The sequence below is a fragment of the Aptenodytes forsteri genome, unplaced genomic scaffold (genome assembly GCF_000699145.1).
Source record: "Aptenodytes forsteri isolate BGI_AS27 unplaced genomic scaffold, ASM69914v1 Scaffold494, whole genome shotgun sequence".
In the NCBI taxonomy this organism is placed as follows: Eukaryota; Metazoa; Chordata; class Aves; order Sphenisciformes; family Spheniscidae; genus Aptenodytes; species Aptenodytes forsteri.
Window position 1 is genome coordinate 661,779 of NW_008794455.1, and position 22,049 is coordinate 683,827.

The window sequence follows — 22,049 nt, forward strand, 5'->3', positions numbered from 1 at the left end:
GAGGTGTGGCTCCCACAGCCAAGCTGTCCCAGGGTTTACTAAGGAAAACCCTACTTGATAAAATTCTTCCAGACCAGCAGCACCTCCATTTCTCCCATTATTTTCCACAGAGGGAGGGTAGAATCATAAAGCATACGGGTCTCTAGAAACAGATAATGCAAACAGGGGAACGGCGAGGAAAAGCACCCATCATTTTGAAAAGGCTGGTGCAGAAATAAGTTTCTGCTCCTATTCTTAGTGCAGGTGATAAATGAGAGATCCCAAGTTTCAAACCCTTGTCAAACTCCATAAAATAACAAGCAGCTATTGCAACCTTCCAACATTTGCTCCAGAGACCTGTAACGTTGCTCGTCTGAAGACGGGGCTCCTGACTGCAAATGCTTGCAGGGAGGCACAGCTCAACCCCTCTGGGGTGGGGAGTCCTGCCGGTGGGTTTCGGCACGTGGCTCCCACCCTGAGCACACGACACAGCTACGGCAGCATTTCCCTCCCTGGCAGCAGCTAAGAAGCTTGTGGGGATGCGAGCAGCGGGATTCTGCAATGTCAGGGTCCCTGCAGAGCTGGGGACTGTCCTCCGCAAGATGCTGCAAGGACCGACGGGCGCATGCTGCTGGCAGGAGCCATCCTGCGGGACGCGGAGGGGACGCCGCAGAGCCCTGCCTCGCAAGCGGGGAGAGAAAACCCCCGCAGAGCTGACATCTCACGGGGAAGCCCGTCCTGGAGCCCGGGCATCCTCCTATGGACATGGGAGCTGCTGGGAAAACAGATGCTGATGAATCTTCACTGTACTGTGGGAATCAGCCTCGCTGTCTCCGTGTTTTTAATTTGCAGTATTGCAGATAAGAAACCCAGGGTGTTGTGGGAAACAGGAAGACCTTATCTCCCATCCCAAGCTGCTTCTCCTGCCACAGCCTTGGGTTTTTTTTCACTGGTCTCTGATGCTACGTGAGTCAGCAGAGAGGGCTTCGTGCTGCTGCTCTGTGCCTGAGCCTCCGTGCAGCCCTTCTGGAAGCACCACTGAGCCCCTGAGTGCCTGGATCATGCCAACAGATTTAGTTTATTGCCAGGATAAACCTACAGACACGTCCCCAGGGTCCTCCAGAAGCATGGCAGATGCCACAGTCTGCTGGCAGGAGCTCTCTGCCCAGGTCAGCCCCCAGCCTTGTGGGCACCAGAGACAAGTTTAGGTAACAGCTGTCCCGAAACAAGAGATTTTGGAGCAGCCAACTCATTGGTAAGTAAGGACCATGCTACGTGTCAAAGTATTAGGACTAGAAATATTGACATCCCAGACAAAAAGGACTAACATCTCATGAGCTGCAGGTGCACTTCCAAAAACCAACTACAAAAAGGGATGGCTCTGAAATCTGCAGGCACCTCCGCAGATCTGCAGTGTACAAGGCTTCGCACAACCTTGCAGCCCTCCAGCTCCCTACACAAGCCTGGAAATGTGGATGCTACTGTTGGATTTCCAATAAAAACACAACTATTGACTTCCTTCACTTTCATGGCTGCCGAGCGCTTCATCTAATGGCTGCAGTATGGGATGGAAATCAATTATGTTAGACAGTTTAATAGAGAACATACTGGTGCTCTTGTGTTACAGCCAAGACTCTCACAAATCAGGACCAAAAGTCAGACTGTGAATCTCTACTCAGAATCTGAGTAAAGCCCTTATTGCACCAGAACTGCAGCTCTAATTCTTGATGGTCCCCAAACTGCAATTAAGCCAGTTCATTGTTATTCATCATGTTCATTATCTGCCTCATGGAAGCGTCAGGAGCCCGGGCTGAGGCTGGAGACACTGCTGCACCAGGCTCTGTATGAACAACAGAAAGAAGAGTTCAGGCACATGAGTACGTCTCACACGGACGCTTCCACACTGGCTGCAGGCACCCGAGCTCAGGTGCTATGAGCATGGAGCTCAACCCCGGCTCAAACTCTGCCCAGAAAGTGGGATGAGCTGAGCCGGGGCATCAGTGCATCGTCTGCTCAGGGATATTTGTTGCTGACATCACAGCCACGGGGCCATGATGCTCCTGCCCAGCGGTGAAAGCCATCCTCTTTGCTAAAGCCCCATGGGACCAAAAGTGCTTTAAAAATGCCAATTTGGGGCCCTTGTTTTGTATAGCGTCATGTGGAAGCTTTGCCTGAATCCCCCCAAAGCCGAGTCCTGGATGTTACACCTCGGTGATGCTGGTGCTGAGCCCAGGGGCAGCGATGCCTGTGCCTGGGGACAGGAGCCTGCCTCCAGCTCCCAGCGCCAAGGATGCTTCACAGCAGAGCCCTGCGACAGCCACAGCCCCGGCAGGGACCGCCTGGGCAGGGGTGAGGGCTCAGCCAGGCCCCTCAGCCCCAGGAGCGAACCCGAGTGAAGTACTGCCATGGGCCCATGGGAACACAGGATTTCAGCCCCACATCTCCTTCGGCTGCTCGGCAAAGGGGCCCCGCAGGTTTCGGCTCCCAACCGGGGATTCGGCAGGAGGCAGGACGTGGGCTTAGTCGTGCCTTGATCCACCTCCAAGCGACTCCTCTTAACACCTCACGTACAACCAAGCAAGAGCAGAGCCCAGCAGCACCTCCAGCCTTCCAGCAGTCCCTTTTTTGGCCCCTGTCTGTCAGCGAGATGCTGCGGCATGCGGGTGATGGAGACATCTCGGCTTGGATCTGGCCTTTACCGACAGCAACCGGGATGGAGCCGCTGGGGAAGGGGGGGATGACAAGAAAGTGCCCTGACCCGGGCGAGGAGAGGAGAAGGGGATCAAAGGGAGGGATTAGCAGGGAGAAAACTGAAGGTCGTCCTCAGTGAGAAAGAAATGAGGCAGCAGCAGCAGAGCCGGCTCTGCCCGGCTGCCCCTCCTGCCCCCGCCCTGGCTCCCAGCAGTGCGGCACCTCCTTCGTGTCTCCCGTGACCCAGGGATTATGAGTGTGGGAACGGGGTCCGCGTGGGTACCCTGCGCGCTGCCGCGGCCTCGCGCGCTCACAAAGGCAAGGGCAGGTCTGGGGGGAGAAGAAAGCCAGTGAGAAATGGCTCCCGCTGTGGCTCTTCGCCGGGAGGCTGGCAGGGCTGGGGAGGCTGCTCTGCCCTCCCACTCGCCCCACGCTTGCATCTCCGTTGGAAGCGCACCGCAGCACTGCCAGGGCCAAAAGCAGAGCCGGCACGCAGGGCTGTCCCCCGGCTGCACTGCGGTGATGCTGGTCATCTCCCGTCACCTCTCCCAGGGCGGCAAACGTCCCTTGCATGTGGCATGGGGCAGTCCCGTGCTGGCTGGGATGTGCTGTGTGCGCAAGCAGAGCGCAGCACTGTGAGAAAATCTGGTAAATCAGAGAGCGCCGAGTCCAGCCCCAGCGTGAGTTTCGGTAACGACTGGGCTGGTGCATCCAGTGAGATGGCTGATGATGCTCCTCACTGTAGTGGTGATGCTCAGGTGAGTCCCGATGTGGGTATTTCATCCTCACCCACTGGGCTCTCGGAACGTCAAAGACACAGAAAGTCCTCCCAAGTCCTCCCTCTCCTTCTCCCCCTCTCTCCAGGCCAAGGAGCCGTGGCAGGAGCCAGGTCCCACCGGTGCACCTCCAGTTATTGCCCTTGAGGATCCCCCACTGCCTGGCCCTGCCAAACACCTTCCCCGTGGGGAGGAGAGCCCATCTCTGCCCCTCGCATCTCCTCCCGGCACGCATGCCCATGGGGCAACTCTGATCCACCAGCAATCTCTGGTTTAGTGGCTCCCACCGTGACGCCCCTCAAGCACCCGGACTGTCCCGGCATCCCCCTGGGGACACAGACCAGCCACAGGGACCGCAGCAGAGGGAGAGGAAAGGGTTTGGCAGGAGCATCAGCTCCTAGAAAGTGTCAGAAAAGCTAGCCCATGATTAACGACTAATTAGGAAATGTCTGTTGTGATTATTATCCTAACGATCCTGGTAAGGAAGGCTCCTCACCTTAGGAAAAAAAATGGATGTTGGCTCCAACAGCCCCCAAACGTAACAGCCCACTGTGGGAAACTCCAGACTTTTGTAAAAACAAATAGTCTCAGTTTTGCGCATGAGTTTTTATTTTTAAATATGCCAAAGCCAGCTGAATGATTTTTCACGGAGCTCTGTAACCTGTGGGCTTGTTAAGGCCTGGAGGGGCAGGGAGGGAGGGGGCCAGGCACTTTGCTCCGCCGGGGGTGGCCACTGCCTCTGTCCAGGAACAGACACCCCACGTCCCAGCCCAGCTGAATTCCCCCATCGCCTCGGGCTCCTCGTTATAGCACAGCAACAGCCAAAAGCCATTGCAAATGTTCCATTAAAACAATAAAACGAAGCATAAAGCCACTGAAGGGGACTAGTGCCATTTCATCAGGTGATCTTGTTAATCCTTCTTGGACTTGATACCAATTTACGTTGAAACCAAAGGCACAGGCAATGCCAGCATCGGACTCAGTGCCCTAACTGGGTAGTTAGGTGTTTAGTATTGCAATTAAATGGGATCACTGTTTATCAGTTGCTAAGGTATATTCGAAACAGATACAGTGGTTAAGAAGTAAAATTTTAAATATATCAGAATTTGCCTAGAAAGACATTCCCAAGAAATACAATGCCACTCTAATGAACATTATTATTCAGGTCCAGCACTAAAGCCATTAGCCTACGTACTCCTCCTTAGGCTTTCCAGTAACTCCCATTAACTTCAGGAGCTCAGCTCAAAGGATTAGCAAATAGATTAGCTAAAGTCTGCAAAATGGAAAGTGCTCCGTAACTGAGATGCACTGTTACAGGGGTAACCACAGGGATCCTCCTCTGGGGATCAATGAAAAGGGAACTTCTCCAGTTATATTGACAAGTATTTTCCAGCTACGACAGCAACCAAATTCCACTTTATTTTTTCAGGAAATCAATAAGCCCAGACATAGCCATGCAACTAGAAATTCAAGAAATCAGTACTGCCCTGTGTTAAGTACATTAAGAAACCAAATAGCCAGAAAGAAAATGTACCATGCAGCCGGCAGTACGAAGCACGTAGAGCAAATGGTGTTTTAGGACACCGTTGTGTCACCTGCAGTTGCGAGGTGCCTTTGCGGGTCACGGCCATGCTATGGCACCAGAGCCTTCTCCAGCCTCCCAGCAGGACAGCTCGCGAATTCGGGGCCCGGTGCTCAGGGATGATCCAGTTTAGCACTTGCCGAGGCTGAGACTCAGCGCTCAGCTTTTCCTCCTCTCCACACCTGCCCCCAGGAGGGATGTCAAGCCCGTAAGTGTGTCAGGCAAGGGCTTCTCCAGCTCATTAATTGCATAGCTAAAAGTAATCAGAATAAAAATACTGAGCAGTGAGGATGGAGCATGAGCCTGCTGTCCCCCTTTCTAAAAATCCCTGGATTTTCTTTTACGCTGGTGACTCCACAGAAAGCACCTTCCCCAAAGAAAGATGTGAAAGCGTGTCCGACACCTACACCATGAGTCCTCGCAGCAGAGCTGCTGCACAGCCGGCATCCCGGCTCTCCCTTGGGTGTCACTGTCCCAAATACACCCAACTGCGCACACGGTCCTGGGTGCCACCAGGTCACCCATGGCTGGCGGCAAACCCATGGGCATCAGCGTGTCATGGCTCTCATGTCCCTTAGGAGAGTTAAGATGATGCTCACTTGGAAACCATGAGCTCTCTGTTTACTTCATCTCATATATGGTGACTAATTCCATCATTCAAAGAGCTGACGATGATGAAAACAAGTGGAATGATCAGGAAGGAAATTAAAAATAGCCCTCGTGGCACTGTGTCAAGCGTTCATGTTTAGATTTTAATTTTATTTTTTTATTCCAAGCTTCTTTGATAAAATATTTTCCCATGCTGAATACACTTGGAACGTCCCCTCCATCACGGCATTCCTGACAGATGAGCCAGGCTGTTGCAGATCCTATGCCAGAGCTGTATTCCCTCCGCTCCGTGATTCTCACTCCCACATCCACACCTTTGGGACCTGGAAGTCATTAATCATCGCGCACCAGCCAGGAAGGTACCTCTGAAGGCAGAAACACCATCTTGGACACAGTACGGGAAGGAACCCGAGACTTTGACAGCCAGCACGAGGCTGGGACCACATCTCTGCTTGGCTCCTGCACTGCGTAGCAGTAGGTAAGATTTTCAGCAGGGAGATTTTCTGGCCACAAGGCTCAATGATTTTGGTAGAAAGCGAATGTTTTGCCATCCCCCTGGCTCTCGCACGTAGATGCAAACTCAGCGGAGAGCTGGGGGCTCCATCTCACCCATCTCCATCAGGCTGGAGATGCCTACAGCCGGGCTCGGCACCGCGGCTCTGCTCACGCTCGGCGGAGGGGAATGGGGCAATTCGTCTCACCCAAAGCAGACGGCTGCTTGAGGCTAAAGCAAATCCTGCCCCAGATGTCACTGGTGTGAAAGGTGTCAGAGGACAGTCCCCACACCGCGCCCAGGCCACCAAGAGCCCCCTGGCCACCAGGCGTGAACACTCACCATAAACTTCCCTACTATTTCCAAGTCCAGCATTCCTTGGAAACATCTGAAATAAAATGATAGTCTGATTTCAACGTCTTTGAACCAAAATGTTTTTCCTTTTTTTAAAAAATTGCAAATCTAAATTGCATTTTTAATTTGCCTTTCTCATCACTAGCCTTTGGGGTTTATTTCATTTTTTTTTCTTTTTTCCCTTTCAGACACCTTACTGCAGGCGCAGGTTCCAAGAGTGAGCTGCCAAGGTCTCATTATGCAAAATTGCTGAGTTGCAAAAATAGGAAATACCCCTCCATCCCCAGGCTCCCACCACTCATTGCCTGTACGGGAAACACAAACATTTACAGCCTCTGTATTTAGGGGGATGCATTAAAATCCTATTTGTTAAAAATTGTTAAAAGAAATCCAAGGGTGGAGGAAATCCTGAAAACAACATTTACAAGGAAAAAATGTATGTCAGGCTGTTTTGGTTCCTTCTGCAGAGGCCCAGGGATGCGACTGTGGTATCAGTGATAAACTGTGAACGAGCGTGATGCCAGCCCGTCTGCTGTGCGCCTGTACACACACACTGTGACTTTGCAGAGAGTGAAGGTGCTCAGCTCCACGCAGGACAGAAGGATGTAGTGGCCACGTGCAAAAAGTAACTTAAATTTTCTCTGACACGGAAGTGATGACCAGTGCTTTCTGGGAAGAAGGAGGTTTTATGGATCAATTACTGAAAAACTAGAAATCTGCCTTCTCGAAGTAGTGGGAAAAGCCCATACTCGTAAATACCTTTAAAACCTTCCTGCAGCAGGTGCAGCCCGGCGTCCCCGCTGCCCGTGGGAGTGCGGGCAGTGGTGAGGCAGCCTGGGGATGCTCACCCAGAGGCCAGTATCAGCTGCTTCCAATTAAACACTTATAACTGAGCCACCTGCCTGGAGGCTTCTGCCGATGGAAACAGGCTGGCGGTTTGGATTGGGGTGGTCTTTTCCCACACGTGAGCCCATCACATCGTGCTTTGCAGTGGGGAAGGATGAGTAATTCCTCACCCATCACTCCTACAGGCAGTGGAGAGAAACGTTTTGAGTTCCTGCTCCGCCTTGGACACTTGCTTTAGGGTCCCTGGAGGGACCTTCTCTCCCCTTGGGGTGCTGAGGGGCCTGAATGACCCACTCTTATGGAGACATCTCCACTGGGGATGGCTGAAGCTCAGCCACAAGATCGTGCTGGCTCTCTTGGGCACACCGCTGCTCCCCACTCCATATTACCCAGCTATGAGACCTATTTCCACCCACCAACGTTGCCCCCCATGTCTGGGCATGGGCTGCTTTCACCACAGGCAGAGAGTCCTTCCATCTGAGAGGCACCTCGGTGTGATGGAGTAATGACCCTCGGGGCCCTGGAGAAAGACTCTCCCTTTAAGGAGAAAGGCAAAGCACTTTGTGCAGGGATCTGTGCTTGTTTTGTCATGGGACACATTACCCTGAACCCAAAAGAGGAAGGAAAAAGGGGGGGAGAGCTTTAGCCTTTCTGGTGGGAACAGCATTTGAGTTAACTTTGTTTCCCTTGGGGAAAGGCACCAAAATAACAGAGGAAGGGGGGTGTGTGTGGGGGGGGGATGAAGCTAAAAAGGCTACGTAATCTGCCTGGGAAAAAACGTGCTCCCAACAGCGCTCGTGAGCCCGTCCATCCGCCCGCCACAGTGGGCAGTGCAGCTTGCCATGCAGGAGGAGAGCGGCACGCTGCCGGCACGCTGCCAGCGCCCAGGGGACGCAGAACCTGCGGGCTGAGCCCCGTGCTGACGGATGTGGAGGGACCCTGTTGAGGTTCTGCAGGGCTGCAGGTTCCATCTGCCCTGGTCGGGGCTCTCCGAAGGCACCGTGCAGAGGGAGGAGCAGTCACTGGGGAAACTGGGGTCTGGAGAAGTTACTTGCTCAGAGTGCCCCACGCACCAGGCTGGGATGGCAGCCTGTGATCCGGCCTCCCACCTCCACCAGTCTGCCCTGCCTGCACTTAATGCTTTTTGCTGCAGTGCCGGAGATCGGTGTTTGAAGACATAGGCAGGCAGATTCCCTCGCAGGGTCCCTTATGTGGGGAGGTGGATCCCTGCCACCGTCCCGATGGTCTTCACCTTCCACCATGGCGCATCCCCTGGAGCAGCTGGCACAGCCATGCTGCACAGGCACTAGTGTTGGGCTTTATTCCAAAGCATAAAGCCACGCAGGCCAACAGACTGTTAAAACCTCACGGTAATCATACTGGTAACATCATTTTTTCTCACTGTAGTGTTACTTTCCTTAAGCAACACGGGCTAGGAGCCTGCAATGTGCCAAGCCCGACCGGTGCCTGGTATTCCCATGTAAAACAGAGATTTCCAAATTCTACCTTTTTGTGTCATATCTTGAACCCAGCAGTGAGTGGGTTAAATACCACATCAGCTCTCCCTGGCAAAACCTGCAGAGCCATGCCTGGGATAGCACAGCACAGCACAGCACAGCACCCCATTGCAGCTACACCTGCACAGAGCCACATCCGACCCCGACATCAGGGCCTTGGAGGACGGCACCCTCCAAGGGTGGGTTTTCACCCCCACTAGGGTGAAAAATGCACTCCCTTGCCCATAACATCACCGTAGACAAGAAAAGCCGATGGTGCAACCCGCCAGGAGGCCGAGCCACCATGTCTCCACGCAGCCACCAGGGTGAAAAATGCAATCCCTTGCCCATAACATCACCATAGTGAAGAAAAGCCGATGGTGCAACCCGCCAGGAGGCCGAGCCACCATGTCTCCACGCACAGGCGAGAGCGGAGCAGCCCCCTTATCTCGGGGCGTGCAACCTCCTCTGCGCGCAAGTGAAAAAGTCCCCGATCTGCTCCAAATTCACCCTGCTCCAAAATCCACAATGACTAATCCTGTATCAGCAAAACCGTTCCCAGGCACTGACCGTTTTCCTCCCAGCTCTGACGCAGCACTGGGCACTGTTAGAGACCGGCTGGTCCCAGGGCGGGAGGAGCAGCCCCGTGGGCACGCGCCTGTCCGTCCTGAGCCACCGAGGACTGAGGACCAGAGGCCACCTACGGCCCAGGAGCTTCCCTGCCTGCCACCGCCAGGCAGATTTACGGGCTCCAGTTGAAGCACAGACATGTGCCCTCTGCTCCTCCCCACGCTTCACAAATCCCCTGATGAAGCTGCTGCACACTGCAGTCCAAGTGCTGCACTCACACCATTGCTTTAGTGGGTAAAATATATAAGCCCAGCAGCGACTCCTAAGCACTTCTTGTCTGAATGAACTGTATTTTTGCCACATCCTCCACGGGATAGGAGGGTGCAAAGAAACCATTTTGTTTTCTTGCCATGTCCTTCTCTTTCTATTCTTCCCAATGTGCTGCAGGCTGGTTTTTGCAGGCTCTCTGCTCATGTGTCAGCAGCACCGGCCACCCGTCCTTCTTGTCTTCCAAAATCCCACCCTACATTTTGCTTGCCCAACTTGTATGCATCTTCTCACTGGCTTTATCAAGGATGCATTTCTATTTTCTAAAGATCGTTGCTTGACTGAAGATCACCCATCTGAAACTCGCCCTATTACCCTCTGCATTTTATTGCTTTCAGAGGACTCTGCTGGAGAGAGGCTGTCACAGGCACTCAAACTGTCTCTGTGCTGAGTGTAAGTAGATCCATTTTCTTTTTTTTAACTTTAATACTACCATTTCAGTAAATCAGTTTATTAAAGATCTTCCTGAGTACTTGGTGGAATGAATAACAATGACAGCAATGCAAATAAGCACAGAAACAAACAGCTTCAGGAGGTAATGCTTGCTCTGCCTTTGCACTGTAGGAAGCCTGGGAAGTCCCTCCTTCATGAATTTAGGCTGAAAGGTATTCCCAAACCCACAGACCAGCTCATGCCTGACATCTGTCCTCCTCTTCAGGACCAAAATAAGACATACACAAATAAACTGGTGATAGCCAAACTGTGGAGCCTTCTCATTTTTTTGTCTCATGAGAGAAATGAGACTGGAAGGGTCTTAGTGACTTCTGGCTGTTTCTCCAGTGGCTTCTCTTCCCCAGATCGTGAATGATTTGCATCCCTTAACGGGTACATTCCTAGTTATGTCATCAGAGGGCACAGGAGACCTGGGACAGACTACCTGCAGATCTCCAGAGCACAGGGCACACATAAGATGTCACCTGATGAGGACAGGCTGAAGGGTCTTGTCCTCCAATGCCTCCGTGGGAGGTTTTGCCGTCTGCCCATCCAACAACCTGGCACAGCACATTTCAACCACATCTGCTTAAGCGCATTTGCAAGCTCAGTCCTGTATCATGTGTTCCCTCCTCTTAGACAGCAGGTCACTTAGATAAGACAGGAAAATGGACATGGGGCTGGCTTGCGTGGCTTGCTCTTGACCAGTCTCTAGTGCCTGGTTTTTATCACAGCGTTATCTTCTGGGCACTTACAAACTGATTTTTAATGAACCAAGCCAATTTCTTTCTAGGTGCTAAATTAGGATCCAGTATTTTGCCACAAGGCTTTGGACAAATGGCCCATTAGATTTTTGCTTTCTGCCGTTGATGAAGTCCTTAAGTGGCTGTTTCAAGAAAATTTCCTTAAAAAGCAAATAAAATACCTGCCCGGTTGCTTTATTTTGCACTCATGTTTGCACGAGCTCATTGACTTTTGTTCCACCTCCCTCACGTCCTGCAGCCTAGGCTGTAATTACAGGACTCTCCAGCTGTGCAGGTGTTGCAGTTATGACCAGCAAACAATGCGGTTGTGTTTCAGCACCTAAATGGGGGAAAATACCCCTCTGATTTTAGGAGGTGCTGAGAGGCAGCAGGAGAGACCGAGTCTGGCCTTGCAGATGGGAAGGAAAACCGAGCTGAGCGCTGTGAATCCCTTGGAGTGATTTATTTCTGACCTGCACTCAGCTTGCAAACCCCGTCTGCAGGAGGCTCAGCCCTGCTTCCAGGAGAGCTGTCACGCCTTGCCGTGGGTGCAGCCCTGTTCTCCCATCTCCCTGCGCCCTTCTCCCCTTCCTCCCATGGGCTTTCCCACTCCCTGGCACTTCATTCTCTTGCAAAGCCTTATCACTAACAGACAGGGAGGTGACGGGGCTGGCAGTGACAAGTGACAAAGGAGAAGGCAAGGCCAGCACCCAGGCACTGCCGTGTCACATCTGCTTTGTTCCTTCCCCTGTGTATTGTACCCCATCGGATATCCACCGCTCATGCCGCACCTCCTTGCCCCACTGTCTCTAGCTGCCTGCACGCAGCCACGTACGATCGGCCTGGGAGAGGAGGGCTCCTCTGCATCTGTTTTTGTCTGTGAGGATGAATACTTCACTCTCACGTGCAGAGAGAAGCAAACGGACTGGTGCTGAACTGGGAACAGACGGGGGGTGGCTGGCGCACAACGCTGGTTTGTGCCTTGCTGTGCGAGCCCAGCACCACACTCCTAATTAAGGTGTTGCTAAAAATTCAGACCAATTTGGATGCAGATGGGGGATGTGGGGGTCGCACTCTGTGCACCAAGCTGACCTTGCGCTGCTCCACGCAGCCCTGTGGAGATGGAGAAAGCCGGAGCCGCGTCCCGTTTCCTTCCTAGGGACGCAGATCTGGCCGGCTCACGGATGCAGACTCATCATCGGCACGAAGGGAGAGGGAAGCGACAGGGAATCGCCCTCCTGCGCCGTGCTTGGAAAGCAGCACGGACCGCTTGGCCGCAGCGCTCGGTCCTGCGTTCTCGGCGGCAGCCGCGCTGGCACGTCCTTGGCTCTGTCACGCTGCGTTCACTGTCACCGCTGCCCCGAGGTCCCCCCCGCCGCAAAGCGCTGCGCTCTGATAAAGAGTTAAGGCGCTCTCAGAGGCAGTTCTGTGAGAACATTTCTCAGAGGGCAGTGCACTTTTATTCGAAATAATTTTCCATTCCATTTATATCTATATAATAGGAGGTGGCTCTGGGGTCCGAGTTTTCCATAGCCCCAGACCTCATTTCCCTGCCTGGGCTTGACCCCTGCTCAGCTTCCCCAAGAATAACAGAGAAAAGTTCAACGGGAGAGAAAGAGCCATGGGGCTGAGCTCCCGCTGCTGCCTCGCGATGCTGCGGCACGCAATTAGACTCATTTTGTTAATAGAAGATATTATATACACACACATGTATAAATATTATATACATATTATATATAACAGAATATATACATTTACATGTATATGGGAAAAGCCCTGGAAAGAAATGTACCTGGAATGAGATTTCCAAGAAATACAGCAACAGAGGAACTCAGGACGCTTGCTGCAGTCTTTTCTTGGTTCTACAGCAATATATTGATTGATAATGGAGATATTACAGTTTGATACTTTGACAAGGCAGAAATTATTCTTTCTGCTAAAAACGTTTTGATTTTAAAAAATATTTCTCATTAACGCATTTTTGATTAAAAACATTCCAAAGCGTTCTGTTGTTTGCTTGTGTTGTTTGGGAACGGGGGGCATCCTTCTTGACCAAAAATACATTTTTACATATATATGTAAAGGCTGTGAAGGCCAGTGTCCGGGCGAGAAGTCTGCTTCATGTAGGAGACACGTTTGAGAGGAAGCATTCCGATTAGCCCCTGTGGCCTCTCGCCCAGCAGCTGCCCTGCCTTTGACGCAGGCATTTCAGCCACACTCCTGCTGCCGGAGGGGCTTGTCACCCTGCGAGCACCGATGGGCGCTGGCCCAGGACGGGGCTCCACCCGCCACGCTGGATGGCGGCTTTTGGACGAGCCTCCTGGACATCGGCGTGTGACATCTCCTCTCAATCCAACCGCTGCCTTCCCTGGAGGAAGCATGCCGCTTCCCTAACCTTAAGCCTGATAAACGCACCGAGGTTCTTCGTCTGACAAACCCAGAGGGAAAGCGGTTCCCCATGCCGGGGTCCCTGGGGACGTGCTCTTGGAAGGTGTCCGCGGCGGCCACGTTTCGGTGGATTTCCCCTCCAGGACAGCAGTGTCCAGCAGCACCAACTGCCTTAGCACAGGAGGAGGTAGAAAATGTTTGTGTTTACGTGTCATAAAATCAACTAGTATATAAAAATGCCTGCTTAGTCAGACGAGCTTCCATTAAAATCCAGAGAAAGGCAGCACCTAATGAAAACACCGGCTATTTTTTGCTGGAGTCCGGTGAATTCATCACTCTCAGCTGACAGAGGTTTAATCATGAACGGCTGTGTCTAGTGTGCACCTTTGAAAACACCGGAGGTGATTTCCAGTTCCCCTGCAGCCCATGCAGTTTTAGGAAGTCTCAGTTACCTGTTTCTCTCCTTTCCTTCCCACACAGCTGCCTCCTGCCTCCTCCCAAAAGGCTCCAGGCACTGGAAGTAGCTGAGCTCACGCGAACGGCATCAGGTCCCAGGGACTGGCGCGGGATGGAAAGGTCCTTCCCTCGAAAACTACCCAGGCAGGCACATGTCACGCATGGGATATTTTTCAACTCAGCTTTCTCAGCAGGAGCTATAGGAGTTCACACCGCCGGGCAATTCAGACCAGTCGCACTCAGGTCTTTGGTTGCACACCCTATGAACAACCATGTTCCCACCTCCCCAGGTCCATCAGGATCCTCCTCCTGCCTTTGCTGTGGCAGGAAGGAGTCACTCCGGTGCTGGGTCTTCATGAAACAGAGGCTCTTCATTTAATTCACGAATTATCTGATGTCATTTTTAGCTTCTGCACCTGCCTACTTCTCTGTTCAATACACATCTAGTGCAACATCATGGCTGTCAATCTATTCAGATACCGACCCTGCCAGTCAAACACAGAAACCCACAGTACGGATGATGCCAGAGTCTGTTCAGGAGGCACTGAAACAAAGACTGAGAGAAAAAGAAACCGCAAGGAATGAGTATGAAAAACTAGTGGGCAGAAGCAGGGCAAGAGGAAAAGCTAACAGACGCCTGGATGCGATGCTTTACACCCCGCTGTGATGGGGAGGACTCCTCTCCATCGGCCCAGCAGCTCCTGACAGCCCAGCATGGGCCGTTCTTATGGTTAAAATAGAAATAAAATATTGAGAATCAAAATATACAGAATTGAGAGTTTAACAAAACTGCCAGCCCCACAAGAGTTTCCATCATTAATACACTTGCTGGACTGTGCCTAAAAAGGACGGACCTGAAAGACAGAGAGGACTTATCTACACCACGGTTAGGAGTGTGACCACAGGAAGGGAGACGCACCTAAGCTGGCACTTAATGAGCTCCGAGCTCATTAAGCCTGAGCGGAGCCTGCTGCGGGTACAGCCAGCATCCCCGCCAGCCTTGCACAGCGCAGCTGCTGAGAGCTGGGCGGCTTTGCTACAGAAACGGGAGCTAACGGCAAGCCGGGATGTGTGTATCCAAACCAGAGACAGAGCTATTCCCAAATGAGCTTTCTGAGAAGCAAGGCGAGTGATAAGGGATGCCGACAACATTTCAGTATCAGGTCACATCCAATTTTTCACTTACGGCCTCAAAGGACCCCCAACACAGGATCACTCCATTTAAGCTGGACCAGAAACTGTTAAACACGTAAATTCCTCACCAAGTTGATAACAGCATTTAAACTGACGCTTGCGGAGCTGTCTCGACCTTCCCTCAACTCCTTAGCAAGTTGGTTCCATGACGGTGGTACTCGGAGCACGCTGGTCACTATGGTGTATCAGCAGACGTGTCCCTACAACTCGTGCAACTCCATTTCTCTTTACTGCAAAGATGCCAACACGTGCCGCAGGGCAGAGTAACACGCTGACCCCACACAAATCATCCCGCACTTCCCGAACAAGACTTTTGGGATGGTTGCAGGAACATCTTTGCAGCTGGCTGCTTCTTGAACCACCTGATTCAGACAGCTCCGCAGCCTCTCTGCACCGACCCGGCTGCAGCTGCCTATGGACTGTACATTACGGGGTGTTGAAGTGACGGGAGGTCAGCAGTCACATTGACATGTCTGGAAGAGTTATATATTTCAGAGTTTTCAGTAACTCTACAAGATTCATGAAGTGGAAGCAAAAAACAAGTGTGTTTCTGAGCGCAGAGGGATTCTTCTAAGACGCAGGGACTCACGAGCTTGTAAAGTTCGTGGTGCCTGTAACTGCTGACACCCTTGGCTCTGCTTTGGGCTTTGACTCCATCCCCAGATAGGACATGGTTTTTCCACTTTTAGATGCGTGACTGGAGGTCAGCCCAGCCAGCCAGCTGTGCCTGAAAGTGTCCCCTGAGCCACGCTTGCTTCCCGGGGCAGGACGCCCGCACCTGCAGCTCCACGAGCAGCTCCGCAGCCAACACAGGAGCTGAACAAATTACAGGTAGTGTTACCTTGTCACCCCAAATTGCAATAGCAGAAGGAAGGGAGGAGCACCCTGACCCCACACCAGCTGTAGCTTCTTGCTTTCCTAAATCAAACCAGCTCAAACCCCTCCACGAACCCCATAGCGGCGCTTTGCTGTAAGGAACGGCCGGCAGAGCTGCCGGGGGTAGGGAAGGGAGCCACGCACATCTCCTCCCTTCTTCGTGCTGGGGTTGTCAAGTTGGCAGGGAAATAATAAACACTTCTCTAAACTTCCTAAATGTCAAGAAAATATTTACAGGGCCCACTTCTGCAAAGCACCCACACCAGCCCAAAGGGCACACATGCACACTTCGCCGGGCGCTGCCTGGCATGCTTTTTGCAATAATTTTTATTAAACATTTGCGGTTTTCCTGCTGAAAAACCCAGCGAAAGATTAATGCCAAAAACTGACTCCTCTGGGGCTGAAACTGTCAGGGAGCCAGGACACAGGGAAGTACGGAGCCTGCGTGTCCATTCCTTCCCTAACTTATTTTACAGCCAGAGAAATAAGACCCAGCCTGGCCAGGACTACAGCACGTTTAGGGGGGAAATCTGTGCTAATGCTGACCGCGCTCTGGAGACACAGAGAAGACTTCAGGCCCACGCTCGTGAACATTTCACCAGCAAATAAATTAATATAAAAACATTTCCCATGTATGTAGGTTGGGGGTTTTTTGCTTTAAAATGGGATTGCTATGGTCTCTAATTTTCTCTAGGCTGTAATCATAACTTTGCAATGCCTCCCAGCTGCTGAAATCCCGTGCTAGGCATGGAAATGGGCTGAGAGTGGAGCTCAGCTCCTGGTAGGCTTCCAGCACAGGCTGGAGCCACGCCGTGATGCAACCAGAACAGGCAGGTTGGCACCAGGACAAGTGACATTCCCGGGTTCGGTGTGCGCCACGCAGTGCCACGGCCCCGCTTCTCCGCCAGACGCTCCCGCCGGCGCGGCCTTCAGTTATTTCCAGCTTCAACTATTACACTTTAATGAAGGTTTTCTAATGAGCTGTTTAAATAGTAATTAGAGGCCAGAACTGAAGGGAGATAAGTCTTGTGGGTATCTCGCCCTGCAAGAAAGGACCTGATAAAAAAGAAATGGCTCCCGCCGGTGCGGCCGCGGGGGAGAGGAGCGTGAGCTCCTGCTCCGACACCCCACGGGGCAGCGATGGGTGCCCCCGCCTGCGCGTGGGAGGGCAGCGCTTTACCACAGCATCAGCCTTCAGTTATTTCCAGCTTCAACTATTACACTTTAATGAAGGTTTTCTAATGAGCTGTTTAAATAGTAATTAGAGGCCAGAACTGAAGAGGGAGATAAGTCTTGTGGGTATCTCGCCCTGCAAGAAAGGACCTGATAAGAAAGAACTGAATGATTTTCTTCTGGGATCAATTCCAACGGGCAATTATCCCCTTGATACCACGCTACTTAATCAGGAGCAGATTGAAAAAACACTTGACAGTGGCTGGCGATGAATGGGCCACTTTCCCAGCATTTTACAAGGGAAGGCTGGAGGCTTTATGCCAGTACCTGAGATAGGAGATGATCCAAATAGTGCTGATAGCTCATTTGATTTACATAAAATAATAATAACATTTTTTTTTAAAAGCTTCGCATAGGCAGAAAAACCATCAGCTTCGTTTCCTGATGGGTTCCCATCTCAGCTATTCAAAGGATTTAGGTTTTATTTAATTTCAGGTGCTGGGCTTCAGTGACTTGCTAACGCTGACCAGGAACCCGGCTGCGGGTCCCTCGCTGTTTTGAGCATGATGGCTCCCGTTTTGCTGCGAGTGGTTCTCCCCTGGCAATTCCACTGAACAGATGAGCCGAGCTGTGACAATTGTGCAGGACAAGATGACTCACAGACTTGGCTAAAAACTTACTAGTTATCCTCTGATGTTGTCGGAGAGTTAAGTAAGCTCGAACATTTTAATAGGCTTATTTTCTCACCATTCTACTGCCTCAGGTGATCCTTTGTGTTGCAACACAAAATACCGTATCATGGGATTATTAGAAAAAAGAAAGGGACGTGCTCAAATCATCATTTTTTCTGTCACACTCTGCCAGTGCCAATATCTGGTAGGGACTCTGGCAAACAGTGCAAGTAGCAAACAGTGCAAATAGCAATGGTGCAAACAGACTTGGCAAATTGCAGAAATAACAGCCAGGAGGGATTTTTTTAAGGCTGGAGTATTACTCGCTATCTGCAGTGCAGCGTAGCTAGGAGATATAATTGTATAGCAGGGAACAAAATCCCAGTGCTCACATGCACGTAAGGAGCACAGGCAAGGACACATTGAGGGGTGCAACCATGGGAGTAGAAGCATATGGCCCTTCGTTAACTGGCAAAGGCAGAAGAAAACCTGCAAACCTGTCTTCTGCACAGTCAGACCGTGCTTACGGGAGATCACACACACAAGGAGTCCCGAACACAGGATGGGAAGGGACTTGCTGCGTTACCGAGGCTGGGCTTTGCTCCTGCAGTGCTGTGTCCTCTAATCCCTGCAGGAACTGAGTTAAGGGGTTTTTTATACTGGGACAAGGTGTGGAAACCTGCTTTTCAGGGGATTCGAAGCCTCCTTCTAATTTCCAGCCTGGCTTCACTCATGGCACTTTGCACCTCCATTCCTGTGCACTGTTGTCTTAGCTCCACGTCTCTCCTTCCTCCTACGTGCACGTCACCCCTCGCAGCCAGCGAGGGCAGGGAGAGCCCCTCGCAGCCAGCCTCTCTCCTTAGCCCACCACTCCAGGCTCTTTTATGTCTCCTCTTGTACGACAGCATCTTCATTTCCCTGATCTGCCTACAGATTTCCCTGCAGCCCCCATCTGACTTCATCTGTTGGGGACCAGAACTGGACACTACTATCACCACACAGGGGTTATCCAAGCAGGGTAAAGTCAGAGCAAAGATCCTTCTAGCCCAGGAATCTGCCTTGGACGCTCACCGGGCGCTGATGCTCAGGGTACAGTTTCATGGTACAGCAGAGCCAGCTTCAAAGCTCCCTACTGCCAAGAGGGGACATCTCAGGAGCCCCCCTTCCCTGAACCCCCTCTCCGTGCCTGCTCACACCCTGGGACTGGTCTTGGCACAATGTCAGATCACGCGGGAGCTGTTCGACTTGCAAACATGGACATACCCCCCTCCTTTTTTTGGCCAGGTTTGTTTTCTGCTGTTGCAGTGCACTGAACTGGCTTCCTGGCTGGTCAGAGGAGCCTCAGCGGCTGCTCGAGCTCAGCAGAGTGCATCAAGGAGAGGTGGGTGGAGCGGGACCTTCTCCTTTTGGCAGCAGTGACGTGTTAAAGTTAGTCAGGTCATCCCATGAAATCACATCCTGTGAGACGGAAAGGAGAGCCGGGCACGGAAGAGTGAATCCCCCCCCAGGTTTCAAGAACAAACATGCTCAGGACGTCGGGGGATGCACATGGCACAAGTCACAACATCCCACAACCAAAAGCGGGACCTCTGCACCACATAGTTTCTACAACATCATACCCAAACGGGGTCCACATCCAACTACGCATCATGAAGAAACGAGCAGCGCTTCTTCCCCTCCTCTCTCTCCTCTGCCCTTTTCGAGTGACTCAAGGGCTGACTCGTGCACCGGGGCCTTTCGCATTGTTGGAGTTTGTCAGGCTCCAGGTGAAGGTCTGCTCTGCACCGGAGCAGAAATCCAAGCTGCACATCCCTCCGTGCATGACTCCTTGACTCTGTCATTTCATCTCACTCCTTGTTTTCCTATCCTGAAGGGCATCCAGTTCTTTGTGCGTAATTTCCCCCAACTTCTTTGTTTTGATAATGATTTCCAATTACGGGTAATTACCAAATTTCATTAGCAATTTCTGTGTTTTGTGCCAAAGCCATTAAAAATATGAAACAACATCATTTCCAAAGCTGATTTTTGAGAAACCCATCTAGCACAGTCCTCGCAGCCCAGCACCTTCCTGTCCCAATTGATTTAATATTTCTCCTTTACTGAAGACCAGACAACTTAGATATATCCTGTCTGCTTTGTCGAGAAGATCAGGTTTTTTATCTACTTTGGCATCATTTACTTTCAGAAAATCCGTATCTCATCTTATCCATTTTCCATGTTCTTAATTATTTTCTATTTTAATGTTTATTCTAAAGCTTTGCATACTAATAGATTCAGACTAATAGACTCCTACGTGCCAAGAACACATTCTCCCTGCCCCAATAAATAGACCTCTATTTGCTGTTCTCCAGCCAAACCATCCAACCCCTGTGGTTTGACAGATTTATTACAAACCCTTCTTCCGTGACTTCAGCTTTGTGCCAGCCCTTTCTCATTTCTGGAGGAGAAGCTAGCTGGTCCTACCTGTTTGCATGCTCAAAGATCCTTGACTGCTGCTTCCATTTTGGTTGTGGCATTTCCCATCCCCATACACTGCCACCAGCCAACCTGCCTCTCTCCCCTTGGCCAGCATCCCCATCGCTACCAAAAACCTGGGCAAAGTTTTCATTTTGTTTCTTTCAGGACTATACATAGATTATCTTTTGTCTCTGTCCCATCCTCAGCGCGTACCAGCCCCACTTCTTCTTTCCTGCTTCCCCTTTCATTTATATGGCTGGACAGTTTCCAAGAGTTGTGCAACCCATCTTTTGCTATTTCCTTTAATAACCTTGACAAGGTTGGATTCTGCCTTACTTTCAGACTTGCTTGCTTTACAAAAAATCGTTTTTTAGTGCTGGTCTTTTCTCTGTTGCCTGTGGACTCCCTCATCTCCCCCAGCAGCATCTCTTCCTCCTACCCACCAGCCCCGTAGCCCACTCCTTGTCCCCGCAGATCCTCAAGACCCTGCCTCACCGCCGTGGGAAATGGGCAGGGCTTGCTGTCAGCAGGAGGGAGCTGCTGGTGACTCACAGCCTTCCTGGCTGCAAGGCCATGGGCCATCCTGTTTGTGTTGGGCCAGGGGAGCGGGAGCCTTGGCAGGAGAGGTTAATCCTACCTCGGACCCAGCAGGTGGGCAGAGATGTCCTGCCAGAGGGAACGATGATGCCTAAAACGTGCTCATTAGCTAAAGCCCTCCATCCCTCTTGCCCGCTGCAGCGCAGAGCCCGTACCCGGCTGTCAGAGGAGCAACCTGGGCAGGTGCTTGTGTCCGCCCCAGCTGGCCTGGTGCAGCTCCAGGGGCCGGGGCAGATTCTTGGAATCAAACATAACTTGATAACGATCATTATTATTTTTAGTTCTTTCCTTTCAGCCACTCTCCAAAGCAGGCTGAGGCTCGGCTGAGCCGTGCAGCACAGAGTGCCTTTAGTGCAAACCCACAAATATCCACAAAATTGGAGGAAAGAGGTAGGTGGGAGGAGGGAAACCCTAGGCACTTGCCCTGGGAAATAGCTCTGCACTAGCACGCCTTGCTGGAGGAAGAGTGCCCCGGTCACCAACAAAGGCTTGCCGTGCAGCAGCAGCACTGCCAGAGGGTCCTACCCACACACCCAGCTCGCGGATACCCGCGGTTCCCCGAGCAGAGAGCAAACCCCCCAGGAGCAGGACTCCAAACCTGTCGTTCTGCATAAAGTCACTCCTCTGGAGCACCTTTCCTGGAACAGCTCTCCCCTCCGGCGGGAAGAGAAACAGGAGCCTGTTAGTCAGCTGCGTGCTCCGGCCACAGGCTGTTCGTGCACCAGGGCTTGGGGCTTTGCTACCTGAGAAGGTTTTTACCAGAGAGGAGCAAAGGAAAGTGCTTCAAAAAAGGACGAGAAACATTGCAGCTCTTGGAACGGCTCCAGTCTTGGCTGGGAAGTTGAGACATGCCTTGGAGGGGATGGGAGTCCCCTTGGAAGATAATCAGAGATTTCGAGTCTCTCCTACTTCCTTCTATTTACAAAGTCAGCGAAGCCAGAAAGCTGGTTCTTCACCCCACACACGACAGCCTCTCTGCTCATGGCAGGACTGGGGACACCTCAGTGTGAGGTGGCCTCTTGGGAACTACAGCCACTGGGGGAGGGAGGTGTCAGGCTGTGGGAGAGTTTCCAAACCCCCACTGCGGCCAAGAGCAGGGCAGTGAGATGCAGTGCTGGAGGGATCTCACTTCCTAAGGGCTTGTCCCCATCAGAGGGCACACGTCCCATGGGTGCCCAAGATGCTGGGGCAATGCCAGCCCTCGTAGCATGAGGAAAGACCACTCTGACCATCTCCTTCTGTTCAACCAGGGGCACCCGTGGTGTGCTCAGTGCTCTGCTGGCTCCTGCCAGCCCTCGGGTGGACAGCTGTCTTGTTTGCTCCCCTCTCGGCCTGCCAG

At 51.9% G+C, this 22,049-nt stretch overlaps 1 protein-coding gene across 2 annotated transcripts in view; it reads right to left on the bottom strand.

Moving 5' to 3' along the window:
* Positions 1 to 22,049, bottom strand: part of EXD3 (exonuclease 3'-5' domain containing 3) — a 234,744-nt gene that overhangs the window by 59,228 nt on the left and 153,467 nt on the right. Inside the window, exon 19 of one of the 2 annotated variants that reach the window (XM_009290648.2) lies at positions 5,222 to 5,281. The exons of the other annotated variant lie outside the window; for it this stretch is intronic. Within the exon in view, the coding sequence (XP_009288923.1) occupies positions 5,270 to 5,281 (12 nt within the window). The 3' untranslated portion in view covers positions 5,222 to 5,269. Of the gene's footprint in view, positions 1 to 5,221; positions 5,282 to 22,049 lie in introns of those variants that run through there. 2 annotated transcript variants of the gene reach the window in all.